Source organism: Rhinatrema bivittatum, chromosome 5, assembly GCF_901001135.1.
Source record: "Rhinatrema bivittatum chromosome 5, aRhiBiv1.1, whole genome shotgun sequence".
In the NCBI taxonomy this organism is placed as follows: Eukaryota; Metazoa; Chordata; class Amphibia; order Gymnophiona; family Rhinatrematidae; genus Rhinatrema; species Rhinatrema bivittatum.
This window is the reverse complement of record NC_042619.1, coordinates 223,583,804-223,599,497: the sequence shown is the minus strand read 5'-3', so window position 1 is coordinate 223,599,497 and position 15,694 is coordinate 223,583,804. Positions and strand designations below refer to the sequence as shown.

General features: G+C 42.8%; 1 protein-coding gene across 4 annotated transcripts in view; it reads left to right on the top strand.

Annotated features, from left to right (window-relative positions):
• PHKA2 (phosphorylase kinase regulatory subunit alpha 2) overlaps positions 1–13,014 on the top strand; it is a 215,231-nt gene extending 202,217 nt beyond the window's left edge. For 3 of the 4 annotated variants that reach the window (XM_029603350.1, XM_029603348.1, XM_029603349.1), the window contains exon 33: positions 359–13,014. In XM_029603350.1, coding sequence (XP_029459210.1) covers positions 359–532 — 174 coding nt within the window. In that variant the 3' untranslated portion in view covers positions 533–13,014. The remainder of the gene's footprint in view (positions 1–358) is intronic. The other variant, XR_003857009.1, reaches the window with a different exon arrangement.
• Positions 13,015–15,694: the final 2,680 nt, after the last annotated feature.

Here is a 15,694-nt window from a genome sequence, read left to right as displayed (position 1 = left end):
CCACTGGGAGCCCAGTGCTTCCCCCCCCTCCCCCCAGGAATGCCCCTTCCAAATGTGGCTAAATTTATCTGCATACATGGCAGGCAGTTTTGTAAATGTTTTACGCACACAAAATGGCTTTGAAATTTACCTTTTAAAAGTAGGATATAAAAAAGGATTTTTTTTATTTTTGGTCAGCAGTGGCATTATTGAAAAAATGTTATACCCCATATTCCATAGTTTGAGCTACTTCACTGTATGAATGACTTGGGATCCATGTTAATATTGCTAGTTTATATTGCATGCAGATGTTCTCTTCATCAAATTCTAATTAAATTCCCCCCCCCCCCCCCCCCCCCCGCTTCTTTTATTTATTCAGAAAGCACTTGGAGCAACTGAATATTTCCTCGAGCAAGACCCAGCCACAGGAATCTGCAACTTTTTCTATGACAGTGCTCCGAGCGGGGCATACGGAACAATGACCTATTTGTCCCGTGCTGTCGCCACCTACCTGCAGGATTTCCTGCCTAGCACAGGCTGCCTGATGCAGTGACAAGCTAACCTGTAAGGAGAACGAACCAAGAAAGACCATCAACTTTTCTCCTCTAGTCATGTTCTGTTCCTTCAGTTACACAGCCTCCCCCCACCCATCTCTACCTCAGCATTTAATTAACCTCATAGTGTGTTAGCAGCAGCTCGTTCTGGGTTACGAAACCAAGAGCACAAAATGTCATCAAACATGAGTACAAGGGGGAAAATAATAATGAATATAAGAAAAGCTTCTCTATTGGTGACTGCTGTATGTTAGTGTAGGAATTCACTCCACCATTCTGCAGTTAATTTTAAGCAGTATAGAGTGAGGAGGGTCCTAGTAGTTAGAGTGATGGACTGAGAACCAGGGTTCAAAATCCACTTCCTCCACTGATACTCCATGTGACCCTGCACTAAATCACTTTATTTTCCATTGCCTCACTTATATTGTAAGCTGTTTGGTGCAGAGACTTACTGTTCCTGAATTTGAATAGTGCTGCAAGCCACCTTCAGCGTCATTTGGAAATGCAAACTGAAAATTGAAAAAAATTATTAATGATTATATCTGAAAACAATGTTATGCCCGATAAATACTCTAGTTACAGTAAACAAAAGTGTCAATAAGGAGGCATTTCACCATAATGGAGTAGGAGTTGCTAAATATGTAAAGCATCTCAATGTTCAAATATTTGTCTGAATTTGGTCCCATTCTACCCAAGACCTTTGAGTTGGATGAATTAGTGGTTATTACCAGGAGGCAGTTCTCTGTTTAGAATGGTGCAGAGGCTGCCTCATAGGGGTAATTTTGTAATATTCCATGTAAGTTAGCTGGCAAATATGCACTTAAGTTAGTGCACCAGTTTTCAAAGTGTACTTACATACACAATTATCCTGGCAAGACTACGCCACACAAGTTACACGTGCTATGTGGTGCTTGTAGTTTTGCTGCACTTCTTAAAATCAAAAAGTGTGCATGTGAAGTCCCAACCCTACCCAGACTCCGCCCCCTGGAACACAGCTCCCAAATGCCCATAAAAGTAGATGCATACAGCATGCATGCACGTAATTTTATGCATGTGTCTATTATGCACGTTTCTTAAAGACCAGTTGCACAAATAAAGTACCACTTTTCCCACAGACATCCCTTGGAAATTACCCTCTATAGAGTCTATGACAGGAGACTTAAGGATCTAAATAGTATGCATCCCCTAAAGTAGAGGAAAGAAAGGGGGATAAAGAGAGGCTTTCAGATAAGAACATAAGAACATAAGAAATTGCCATGCTGGGTCAGACCAAGGGTCCATCAAGCCCAGCATCCTGTTTCCAACAGAGGCCAAAACCAGGCCACAAGAACCTGGCAATTACCCATAAAATTGTTTTCAGGGGTATCAGCAGAGCACAAGAAGTGAGCATTTGTTAGTGGAAAGAAAATTCTAGAAAACAAAAAAAGAATAATTATATGAATCTCAAAGAGGTAGACTCGGGAATAACAAGGAAAAATGTCTTCACAGAAAGGACAGTGGAACAGCCCTGCAGTGTAGCAATCAAGAAAGCAGGAGATAAACACAGAGGAGTTTATTTCTGAGAAAATGAAAATAAATCCAGAAATCAATTAGGCTCTGTAGCATTGGAAGAGAAAAGGAAAGTAGGCAGGGTAGATGAGCCCTGCTATTGAATTCTTTATTCCTGTTTTATATGTGATTTCTGTAGTTAAAGCTGCACTGAGGTTTTCCTTCTAGTTTATAATTTTCTGGCACAATTCATGAACAGGTACCTCAGCAATTAGAAATAATGTCCTCATTTCATAGAACAAGACAAGCTAGGTATTTCCTCAGGCTTTGCTTAGTAGCTACGGTAGTATTCATGAAAATCGTTAAATAGGAAATGCAGCAGGTGCCTCCAGCATGCATCATCTTTTTGAGGGCAATTTTCAAACCTCCTTTGGCGCAAAGTGCAATGTTTTGTGCATGGGAATGGGGTCTTTGAAAATTGCCTCCACTATCTGCACATAGAAATACGTGCATTGTACCAGTAAGCGTAGACTTTCTTAGCATTCAGACAGGTTAATCCACACCTCTACCAGCAGATGGAGACAGAGTAAAACTGACGTCACGGCACATATATACCCTGCACTGACAGCCCGCCAGTATACTCCATCTCCAGCTGATGGTAGACATGTATCTCCCTACTGGGGATTACTATAAAAAAAAAGAGAAAAGACGAAGGAAATTGATTTTCCCCTCTCTCCTGTGATGATACCTTATGGTCCCTCCCTCAGTCGAGTTTTCCTGAGATGATATTTGCTGATCCCTCCCTCAGACAAGTGCCTTGGTCCGGTAGCTGGTTTTCCATCGTGGACTTAGCTGTAGAGAGAGAAACAGCTGAGAGGCTAACAGGTACAGAAAGCCAAGTGCCCTCTTTCCCTGAAGTCGGAGACTGACTCTATACTCGGCTGGGACAGACTGAGTTCAGGTAAGGAGTAAAAAAAAAAGGGAAGAAGGAGTGAGGGTTTCCATTCCCCTTCTGGTCTCCAAACCTTGGCATGCCGATCCGACATCCATTCCTGCCTCCAAGGGAGCTGGGGGAGTCGTGGCAGCTTGGCATGTTGAGCAGCCTTTTTGGCTAGGACCCGCTCTCAGGCTTTGCTTAAATGCCACATAGTAGGCCACGGCGGTGTTTGCATGCTTTTCAGCTCACAAGTTTGCAAAACACTGTCCGACGTCGGCTCACGCTTGCGTGCCCAGGTGTGCGCTTAGGTGTGGGTATTCAGATGGGCACCTAACTGGACCACATGTTATTCACCTATAATTTTTGGATGCTTATTGGTCATGCATTGTTTTTGGCCTCCCTGTCCATGCTCGCTTGTGCAGGCGTGCAGCTGGTTATACAATGGTCAGATGCATTGAGAGCATGCTGCTAGTGAGCATTTACTTTTGTGCTGTTTGCCATAATTCAGGCATCTCAGCTTGGTGTCTTCCCCCCCCCTCCCCCCCCGTTAATTTGTATCGGTGCTTCTTGGAGGCTCAGGGAGAGTTTTCTCCAGCTGTTTTTGCTGAGCCTGCCCTTCCCAGCATGATGTGGGAAAGGGACCAGAGGGGGACCTGTCAGAGGTGTCACCTGGTTTTGGGGCTCCGCTAACTGGATCGTCGGTGGAGGAGGGCTTCTTTGTGAGTGCAGGACCAATGCACCCTGGTTTTGATATGGGCCAGAGCAACGTTCACGAGCTTTTCTACACTCAAGTCTGCCGCAAAACAGCTTGGCAGGTTGAGCAGTCGTTTGGCTAGGCCCCACTCGCAGGATTTTGCTCAGTCGCTGTCGTGGTAGGCCTAAGAGTTCAGGTTCGCAGTCTATGAATCCCTGCCTACCTGGAGCCACAGGTAAGCGTCTGAGTGTGTTTACCTGCTGTGGGTCACGCTGATAGGGACCCAGATGCACAGATGGTATGAGCGGCCCATACTCCCTGGAGGATTGGAAATTCTTCTGGGATTGGAACTGTGTAGCACAATGTTATGTTTCTTTCATAGATATGGGTTGCCAGCTCAGATCACTCAGGCACTGAAGATGCTGGGGGTGCTGGGTGCTGAAGCCAAACAAGATTCCCATTTAGATTCTTTATGTGAAGCATTATGGATGATATTCAAGAATTAATTGATCTTGAATAGGGCACCTCAAATGTTATTTTTACAAGAGAATGAACCTTGGTAACACTGTACCCCCTGGATCTGGCAGAGAGAGAGAGAACAGTTAAGCTTTCTGAAAGTGGATGTGCTGGTGTGTGCGTCACCAAGCGAGCGACTATCCCTGTGGAAGGGGGAGTAGCTTGAAGGAGACGCAGGATAGGAGAATTGAGGCTATCTTTAAGCAGGCCTCGAGGCAGTGGCAATGAATTGCAGATGGCCTCTTGCTGCTCCCTAGTGGATTGCACTTCCTTGCTGTCTATCAAGAAGTCGATGAGTCTAGTTTGAATTCAGGACAGTGCCCTACGGCCTTTTCACCCTGGATGAGTTCAGTCTCGTCTGATCTCGGAAGCTAAGCAGGGTTGAGTGTCAACTATGGCTGACAAATGGGTGCCAAGACAATCCAAAACCTACTCTTATGAAATGGCCTTTTAAAGATCATTCTGGTTTGGGAGTGAAAAAAAGAAAAGAAATGAGCAATAAGTGGGATGAGTCCCTGGTTCCTCGGTTACCAGAAGATTATAAGCAGAAGCCATGCTTGTTCGGCACGGTACGTGGTGCTGGGAGTTTTCAAACATTTTCAACCCTCCAGAGGAGTGACTTTTCATAGGGATCGACCTTTGGGTAGGTTCAGTCCTTCATCCCAGGCAGCCCAGCTGGGGGCACAAGCTCAAATGGGAGTACCCCCCCAGAACCCCTCGAGGGTGTGCCAACCCACTCCCAGGATCAGGAGATAGGGAGTCGCCTGTCTCCCCTTTTATCAGAGGTGGATCAAGATCACCTCAGATCAGTGGGGTTTGGAGGTGATAAAAAGTAGCCATGTTCTGAAATTTCTCAGCATTCCTTGGGACGTTTTTGTGGTGTCTCCCTGCAGCTCTCCGCAGAAGAGACAGACAGTGGAGAGTAAGTTGTCAGGACTCCTCAGCCTGTGGACTGTGATACCAGGGCCCATATCTCAAGATAATTCTGGCAGATATTCTTCACCCCATCTTGGACTCACGGGAGCAAATGGCTTTTGCAAATGACTTGTTCCCACTTGGAAATCTTACGCTCACTGGTAAGAGCAGTACAGTCTGGGAAGTTTATTAAGTCTCTGGGTTATCAGAGGAGTATTTGCATATTCTATCCAGCTAGAGCATCAACAGTTTTCTGCGTTTTGCTGTTTTAGGGAGACATTGTCACTTTTTGAGCCCTAACCTTCAGTTTGGACACTGCGCCCAGAACCATCTCCAGGGTCATGGTGCTGGAGGTGGTATTGTTGAGAAAGGATGGCATTCTGATCCACCCATACTTCGATGATTGGCTAATTTGGACCAAAAGCTATGAAAGAGAATTGTCAGGCCCCATGCAAGGTGATCTCCTTGCTGCAGGAACTAGTTTGGGTGGTGAACTTGGCCAAGAGCAATCTGCAGCCATCCCAGACACAGGAGTATCTAGTATTTGTTTTCAACGTGAAGCAAGACAGGTATCTCTATCGAGGGTCCACATTCAGATCTGATGACGCAGGTGCAACTATTGACAGAAACGATATGCCTGGCAGTGTAGTCTTATCTACAGGTGCGCGGGTTGATGGCAGCCATCCGAGACGTGGCTTCATGGGCAAGGGCGCAGTTGCATCTTCTTCCTCACATGCTGCTTATGCATTGGAGTCCATGCTCTCAAATCTCCTTAATATGATTTCAGTTACCGGTGGAGATCTGTATCCAACTGCAGTGGTGGTTGCAGGAGGATCATCTAATGAGGGGTGTTCCACCACAAACACCAGACTAGCTACTACCCCTCTAGGGTAGTAGGCTTACTCTCAGGAGTTGAAAGCGCAGGGGCACTGGAGTACAGAGGAGTATCTCTGGAGCATCAATCGGCTGGAAGCCCATGCCGTTTTGTTGTCATGCTTGCAATTGGCAATCACTTGCAGGATCAAGTGGTCCAAATAATGTCAGACAGTGCAACGTCAGTGGCTTACATCGATCGACAGGGTGGAACCAAGAGTCAGCAAGTATCATAGGAAATAGCCCAACTCATGGAGTGAGCAGAAGTACATCTTCAGGAGATCTCAGCCTTGCACATTGCAGGAAAAGACAATGTAAGAGCTGACTTTCTCGGCAGACAGTGCCTGGATCCAGAAGAAAGGGAATGGTACAGCAAAGCATTCTAGCTTATAGTGGGCCGCTGAGGCCTCCAGTTTCTAGGCTTGCTGGTGACATCACACAATGCAAAGGTTTCTCGCTTCTTCAGTCCCAGGAGAGATCTGCAATTTTTGTGCATTGATGTCCTTGTGCAGGAGTGGCTGGAAGGCAAGCTTCTATATACCTTTTCTCCATGGCCCATGTTGGGCAGAATGATTCAGAGATTCAAGACACACAAGGGTTGGTACTGGTGAAATATCCTCTCCAAATACTGGTTGACAGGGAATTACTATGGCAGGGGCCTATTCTTCTCAAAGATTTGACTTGATGTTTGTCTTATAAAGTGGCCCTTGAGAAGGCTCGGTTGTGGAATCATAGGTAGTCCACAGCAGTGTTTTCTATTTTGCTTCAAGCGCAAAAATGATTCACCTCTTTGGCCTATGTTCACGTTTGGCAAATGTTTTTGCTTGGTGTGATGAACGAGGGGGTTCATTCTCATTCGGTTAAAATCCCAGTTTGGATTTTTGCAGGATGGGTTGTGTAAGGACTTGGCCCTTAATTCCTTGAAGGTTCAGGTGCCGGCTCTGGCCTGTTTCCGAGGTCACATGAATGATGAACCCTTGTCTGCCCATCCGGTTGTGGAGGGCAGTAAGCTATCTCGGTCTTCTCATAAGTTTGGCAACGTGCCTGGACAGAGCAGTATAGCCATTTTGGTTTTCACATCAGACCAGTAATGTTTAATATAAATACAAACAGAGACATTGAAATGTTATAATCACGGATCATTCACTGAAGCCGTTTTAGTTTTACAAGTTTATAGACTTTGTGCACTTATAGCATAGTATCACATATATAACGGAATTGGAGGTTAATGTTTAAACCAAGTAAATCTAGCACATTACTGGGGAGTAATAGCATATAATATGAAACCAACAACCTTCTTCCAAAAATATTATTTCTATAACTACACTTAAATGCTAAAGAATAGCCTGGTAGTGTACCAGCATAAAAGGAAGTATATCGAATGAACTAAAAAGCAAGGTTATTTAAAGTTGTTTTATAGGTGATTATTTTTATTGGATTTACAATTTAGAGTATCACCTATTGAGGTGGATTATAGATAGGTATATCACTTGAATGGGATAAAGCATCTTTATGCCCCCTTGCAGTGGCAGGTACCCTTGTGGAGTCTTAATCTAGTTCTGCAATTCTGGCAGGTCCCACCTTTCGACCACTGTGTAGCCTCTTCCTGAAGTTACTTACTAAAGGATGATGTTCTGCACGTAGAATTTCCAACCTGCAGGCTCTGTCTTGCTGGGAAACATCTCTGCGAGTGTCTCTGGGAGTAGGCCAGATGCAAACTGTTCCGTCTTTTTCGCCAAAGGTCTTCTCGGATTTTCACTAGAATCAATCGCTGCCCTGGGCAGAGAGAGGGAGGTAGATGAATATCACCTGTTATGGACCTTGGGTGTCAAGTAGCATATCTTGATGTATGGGAGGTTTCTAAACCTCTCAGGAAGACAGACTGGCTATTTATACTCCATACGGGGAGTAAACAGGGTGAGCTGGTGTTGTGGGCTACGATAGCCCGCTGGATTAAGAAAGTTATCATGGCCGTCAATGTGGAGCAGCCATTTCCTAGTCAAGTTAGTGCTCATTCCACTAGAGTTCAGGCAGTGTCTTGGGTGGAGATTAGATGGTTGTCTCCCGTCAAGATTTGCCGAACTGCAATGTGTTTTTTCTTACACAACTTCCAGGTATTATCGCTTGGATATGCAAGCCTAGGAGGACGCAGCCTTCGCGTGTGCGGTGTTCATCGGACTGTGGGCAGCCTCCTGCTCTGTTCGGGAGTAATTTTGGTACATCCCACTGATGTGGATTATCTTGTCTGAATGCTAAGAAATGAGAAATTACTACTTACCTGATCATTTCCTTTTCTTTAATGAGGACAGATTAATCCACTTTCCTGCCCTTGTTTGCCGGATGGTGGTGCTATTGTCCTCCTGAGTGGCTACGTTTGTGGGGATTACTGGTAAGTAATCCAGTTCCTAGATTAGTAATATTACACTCCTTGTCTGACCTCAATGTTTTCCTGTTCACTAAGTGTGAATAGTTGTCTTAATGGTTATGATCATGTATTCTTTAGTTGTCCACAGTTGGCTTTTGCAGAGAATACTGGTGGGCTGATGCCGGTGCAGGGGTATATACCATGACGTCAGCTTTGCTCTGTCTCCATCCACTGGTAGAGGTGCATAATCCACTGGTGTGGATTAACCTGTCCTCATTAAAGAAAAGGAGATTATCAGGTAAGTAGTAATTTCTCATTTTACACAGAGAGCAAAGGCATTCCTGGGGGTGAAGTCTGGGCGGGGTTAATGATCACGCGCATTGGTGTACACGCACAGATACGAGGAGCAGGTCCGTGTGAGCGCTTTTGTCTGGTCTTTGATTATTGACGGAAAGGCAGAAGGTAAAAAATGACCACAAATTTTACACGTCTGCGCACAGCCTGAAAGTAGCCCCTCTACATGTCCACATTAAGGGCCCTGCTCATACAGCATTCTTTCCCCTTTCTCTGCCTATAGTATAACCCCTTAATGAATTTGTGTTTTTTAAATCCTGTTCTGCAGAAATATACTATGGATTCTCTAAAATTAATAATTTATATCAGAGATACTGTGTGAACTTTTAAATTATTAATTTGGAAGTGGATATAAATTTAGTGAAGAGACAACCGACAAATTACTCAAGTAGAGATTATACCTTTTGTAAGGTTAATGAGTATTTAATTATGCCAATGTCCCTTCTCTAGACACAGTAGTACACAAGAAGCTGAGGTTTTTTATATACCGTAGAAGAGAAGAATGAATACAAATATAGTAAAAGGAAAATTAACTGATGTGCACTGAACCTGCATTTTAAAGCATTCTGTAACCTCATCAAGGAATCTTCTCTTGCAGATGGCTTTGTTGGTTTTCATGTAACTAATTTTATTTTGCCAGTCTACTATGATGCATTGCACTTCCTGAAATCTAATGAACAAATTGTACTTCAGCATGACTGTCTTTCTTCCTTTCCGTGATTTAGTAACACTTCATGCATGGCTTCTGCAAATTATGAATCTGTATAGCAGACTCAATGGCTTCACTGGCAGTATAGTGGGCTTTGATGAAGGGTGCTTGGTTTAAGTGCAGACGGAGCAACTGTCACACATATCTCCAAGCCATTCAGAATAATAGTTGAAGCTTGTTCTACTTAAATATTTTAACAACTTTTCTTATTGCTTGGATTTTGTTTTATTATTTTCTTGATAAAAGGCATTTTTTAAATTTGCCTTTCAAAATACCAATAGTTGGTCTCTGTCAGAGAGAGAGTTTTGGCTGTACTGGAGTTGTAGTCCACCATCCTCTCTTCCGGTGGGAGAGGTTCGCTTCTGAGATGCTTTTGGTCTGTACCGTGGACCTGTGGAGCAGTTTAACTGATTGCACTGTGCTTTTGCTGAGACATATCTAGCTCACAAATAGGTGTCCTAAGGTAGCTAAGATGTGAATTTTCAAAGTACGTATTTGCATTAAAGTAGCATGCACATGTGTAAGTAGCTTGTACTTGCATGCATGCTATTTTATAAACATCAAAAGTTTGCTTGTATTTTCGATTTTGCACATTTACCTGCGCAATAAAAGGGTAATTAGAGGTGTTCCAGGGCACGGGGGCAAGAGGTACATATGAGAGATTTATGCGAATGCATTAGGCAACTTATTTTTGCAAGTTTACACCTGCTAATTAGTGCAGTTGATATCAGACTTGTCTAATGTTGATTGGGTGTGAAGTCTGGGTGAAGAACTAGGAGAGTCTGGATGACCTGGAGAAGGACTGGCTGAATTGGTGGAGGTATCAGCAAACTGCTGATTTCAATTATGCACACTTCTTTTAAAATATACCAACTTCCACAAATAAATCCGAGTTTTACACAAGCAAGGGGTTTATTTGCATGTAAAATATACACATGTATGTTTATTAAATAGTTAGAAAGGAGTACATGCTTTCAATGCATTACAGCTATTAGTGCGTAACCAAACATACACCCTATGTTGGGGGTAGACATATATGTATTTTATAATCTGCGCATACTTAATACAGATTATAAATACTGTAGTAGATCTCTGCACAGCCATATACTCATGTATATGGGGCCTCATGGAGTTGTTTGAAAGTTATCCTCAGAGGCATGCAAAGGAAGGCTTTCAAAACTGTGGTTGATGTCTTCCTACATTTTGGATGTCTGGACATGTACAAATAGCAGTGTGGTTATCAATACCACTCTGATTCCAGACACTAAGAGCTCACTTCAACTCTGCAAGAAACCTGATATCCACTAGGACAGTACTGTAAAGAAGAAAGGTAGGGGAAGTCACCTGGAAGTACTGATGAAGTACTAGGTCCTAAGAAACTCTTTAATCTTACGTGCTGCGTGATGCCATATGTGGGTAACTTCAGTGTATTTTGGCAGTTCTGGGAGTCTGAGCAGTTTGAATATTTCCTGAAAATAATTAGTGGATACGCAGAGCTCCCACTTATCCCCATATCATGAGTGACACTTTGCACTGACCTGGGCTTTTATAGTCGCCTTTCTCTTGACATTCTGGCATTTCTCCTGTTGCCCTTACAGCAAATGTGTGGGGAAGGAGGATTATGAAAACAGATCTGGCTTCGTGTCACTCATCATCAGGATCTGAAGTTTGGTTGGTTTGTCTGGCAGCTGTTCCCCAGACTGTAAAATGTGTGTCCCAAAATAGTTTCCCATGTCATAGATCACTTTGAAAGATAGAGCCCACAATGACAGGCAGGAGAGAAGTGCTCTAGCAAGAAAAGTAAAAGGTAGTAATGTTTGCGCAGGGAACTATTACTTTAAAAAAATGAAATTAAAAATTCATTGATAAGATCTGGAAATCTTTTTAGTATTTTTTCCAGTAATGTCTCCTGGATCTTGTTCCTTGAGTGGCTGATACAGGCACCTATTTTTTAAATTCCAGTAACTCTGCCGAGTCTCCACTGAGTAGTCATGAATCAGTGCAAGAACTCACCAAACAGAGCACTGGATGCTGAAGTGGCAGCACTGAGCGCATCCCAAGATCCTTTTGAAACGCACATTTCACCAGGAATTGACAGGGTGCACGCCAAACATTCTTTTGTACCAGTAAAGATGGGGTTTATATAAACTGATCCGGAGGCTTTGGAGACACAAGTGCCTCAGTTAAAGGAAGGACTTGAGTTTTCACTTGTTTACCACATAGAATGAAGAGAGGTAAATATCCTCCCCCTTGATAAGTCAGGTTCTGCGTTTCTAAATGTCTCAAAGGTGCAAGAATGGAAATGCATTTTCTGTGCAGAAACCTTTGTAAGTGTGCACCTGACTGTTCTCTGTCTCTGTGCTTTGGATGTTCATGTATTCTTATTAGAGAAAATAAAAGTTATTCTCACGAGTTACAGGGTCTTCAAGCTGACTACAGTTCGGCTTACTCTAAAAAAAAGTTTTATAAAGTTGTGCTCATAGGTTTGTTAATCCTTCTGTGTGGTAGATTTATAATGGACTTGATTGAATGGGTCTTACTGCTTAGAGGAGTGCATGCATATCTGTGTGTGTTATTGATGCAGGTACTTTTTCATTTTTATGAAATATCAGCTTAGACACTTTAAAGCCTTCCTGTTCTCTCTTTGTACTGAGGGCACATGGAGAGGCTCAAGAAGACTGTACTACTATTTTGCGTAAAAATTCTTTTAAATTTTACCTATAATACCTAGAATAAGAAACATGAAATAGTCTGTATTTTGTATAACATTGTGATGCTATTGTAAGCCTTTTTTCTATTTCAAAGGACATTTAAGTTTAAACAATGCAGAAGGTGTACTTTTTTCCTTCTAAAAAGTCTGCTTGTCTTATAAAAAGTGATTTGGATTATTACTGAAGCAATTGATTTTGGTTTGTATGGAAATATCAAAAAGGCATTTATAGTGATAAAATACATTATTTGGAAAGATTAATGTGGTGATGTACAATGTACTTGCTGCATCTAGTATAGTGCTTGTGAAATTGAAAATATATATTATTGGGCATTAATCTTCTTTGAGTTTAGACACTGAGCACTTAAAGCTACTTGGGAGACTGCCAAACAGTTGATGCAGTGTGGGTGTTCAATAAGAGGTCAATATTCAGCAGCAGGCATGCCTGGGTATAAGTTATCTGGATAGAATTAAACTGAATAGTCAGCAGCATGGTTACATTACTGAATACAGCCAGTTAAATTAGTTATCCAGATAAATTTGTCTGCATAACTTTAGGACTGCCTCACAGCACAACCAGACTTACACTGATAACTCTGAATATCGAAGTTATCTGGGAAAGTTATCTAGTTTGGCTCACTCTGGAATGCCTCCTGATTTATCCAGCTAGGTTTTAAGCAGCTAAAAACATACCTGGATAAACTGGATCCAGTCAGCATGGCAGGATTTCTAAATCCTGTAGTTTGTACAGCTAAGATCCTTACTTAGCCTGACAAACCTTCTCAATATCGACTTCTGTTCTTCCCTAACTTATTCTTTATAATATTTTCTATGAGGCGTTTTTGTTTGCTTACGTGTTGGCAGTAGGGTTGAACATGTGGGTTATTTATACAGGAAAGCAAAAAAAAAAGAGAGGGAAAACAAAATCTATTCCAAAAAATATAATAATGAAAAATACTTTAAAAAAACTTTTTGAGTATAAAAATATTTTTATTCCAACAAAACTTTCTATAGATATATAGGAAATGGAAGAGATGGTATCAGAAAGCCTGGTGCATGTTATAAAATCCGGGGTTGGCGCATGCAAAGGGGTGCACACTAGTGCTCCTTGCGCGCGCCGAGCCCTAGGGGAGCCCCGATGGCTTTCCCCATTCCCTCCGCCCCCTCCACCTTCCCCTCCCTTAACCCCCCCATACCTTTATTTTACAAGTTGCGCCTGCCTCTGGGCAGGCGTAGGTTGCGTGTGCCAGCCAAGTGCCGGCGCGCGATCTCCCAGCCTAATGGCGCTATGGAGGCCTCTGACCATGCCCCCACCCCGCCCTGGACTGCCCCCTCCCCGTCCCTTTTTTCAAGCCCCAGGACATAAGCATCCCGGGCTTTGCGCGCGTCGCCGGGCCTATGCAAAATAGGCTCGGCGCTTAGGGCTTTTAAAATCTGCCCCAATAGGTTTTTTTGTAAATTATAGTTTTCGGAGGTATGACAGTATATGATTTAAACTTGTGCTGTATGAAACACTGATACTGCCTGAGGCCCATTGCGGGCAAGAGACAGCAGATTTACGCCTGCTGAAAGCAGGCGTAAATCTGCCAACAAAGGTAGGGGGGGTTTAGATAGGGCCGGGGGGTAGGTTAGGTAGGGGAAGGGAGGGGAAGGTGCAGGGGGGTGGAAAGAAAGTTCCCTCCGAGGCTGCTCTGATTTCGGAGCGGCCTCGGAGGGAACAGGCAGCGCGCGCCAAGCTCGGCGCGCACAAGTTGTACAAATGTGCACCCCCTTGCGCGCGCCGACCCCGGATTTTATAAGATACGCGGGGCTACGCACGTATCTTATAAAATCCAGCGTACTTTTGTTCGCGCCTGGTGCGCGAACAAAAGTACGCGCTTGTGTAAATTTATAAAATCTACCCCTAAGTATTTAGCAATTTGTTTTTTAGTCAAGTTATTACATGAGCTCCTTTTTGGGAATTACTTTTGCAATTTGATTTTATAGTGTAAAATGTTTTGTATATTGGCGAGAATTCAAGCATAAATAAAAATAATAGTTTTTTTTGTAAATTATAGTTTTCGGAGGTATGACGGTATATGATTTAAACTTGTGCTGTATGAAACACTGATTCTGCCTGAGGCCCTTTGCGGGCGAGAGGCAGCAGATTATACCCTTTCCACCAGGCTTTCTGATACCATCTCTTCCATTTCCTATATATCTATAGAAAGTTTTGTTGGAATAATTTTTTTTGAGTATAAAAATATTTTTAAAGTATTTTTTTGTTATATTTTTTGAATAGATTTTGGTTTTCCTCTCTTTTATTTGGCTTTCATGTTATTTTGGGGGGGGTGTTGCTCTTTGTTGTGATTGGTTATTTATACAGTGCATTGTTTTTCCTGTAGCGTTGTAAAGAAATAATACTGTGGGCAGAGCATGTTGCAGAGGCAGCTGATCACAGTGTGGAACTGTATATTCTTTTGTCCCAGGCCAGAGTTATCTACATGACATGGAAAGAGAGTGCAGTAGATTAATTCCTCTCTGCCTCCTACTGGGGCCTTTTGTCAGTGAGAATTGCTGGGGGCCCCACTGCAACTTAGAGGGGAGCTCCAGTACTTGGAGCTTCCTGCAGTGGCCACTTTGGAAGAAAAATGGGAGGCAGCAAACTCCATGCTGCTGGCCGCTGATAAGAATTTCCCAGGCATGGCTGCTAGAGAGGTGAGACCCTGCTAGCTGGTAAGAGGCACAGGGAGGGGGGAGGCCTGGATAAAGAACGGAGGGGAGGGAGGTGAATGGAGATGAGATGAAGAAGAATGGAGGTTCTGCCCCCTCCTTGATTGTTGGGGTAATATTTTTATCCTGACACTTGGATCATTTAAGTTTGATCTGGAATTGTGATTCAGCTATTCCTGCCTGAGGATGAGGTTTTAGATCACAGCCTCCCGGCCTGTCTCTACTTTTCTGTTCCTATCTGTGGCAAAGTCACTTGTGATGTGCTAGGGCTCCTGGCTAAGTGGTAAAATATATCTTATTAAATGAATTAAGGCAATAGGATAACTTTTAGGATTGAAATTGATTCATTTCTTAAACTGAGATTTGTATTTGTTGGTTTTACTGCTATTTTCTCAAAAACGTAGTTAAGACACTGATGAAAACAAAAATTAATATTACCTGTTGTCTTCTAAAATGTACCTGGAGAATGGAGGGGACAATTTCATTAAAATTCTGAAGTCTGGAATAAAGATCTTTTCTTGTGATACCATATGTCACACTTCAAATTTACCTGTCTTTTGTGTTTTACTTTTGAATTAAGAGTCTGAAAATTCTCTCGGGAATCTATCTTTCACCCCATTCCTGTGACCCATTTCCCATTCTCTGGATGTGACTGTGACCTTGGCATGCTCGGGAAACGTTTTTCAATTCTCTTGTCTTTTGTTCATTGAAAGATGACCAAACAAATCCTGCATTTGCTTTGAATGCACTTATCTGTATTTTGTAGTGCTTGTGGTACTCTCTCTCTAGCTTCTGTACATGTATGTAAAAACAGACACAGAGCATTTGGTTATCTGATTTATTCACAGCATGTTCTGCCCTGGTTATTTCTAAGAATTTGTGGAATGT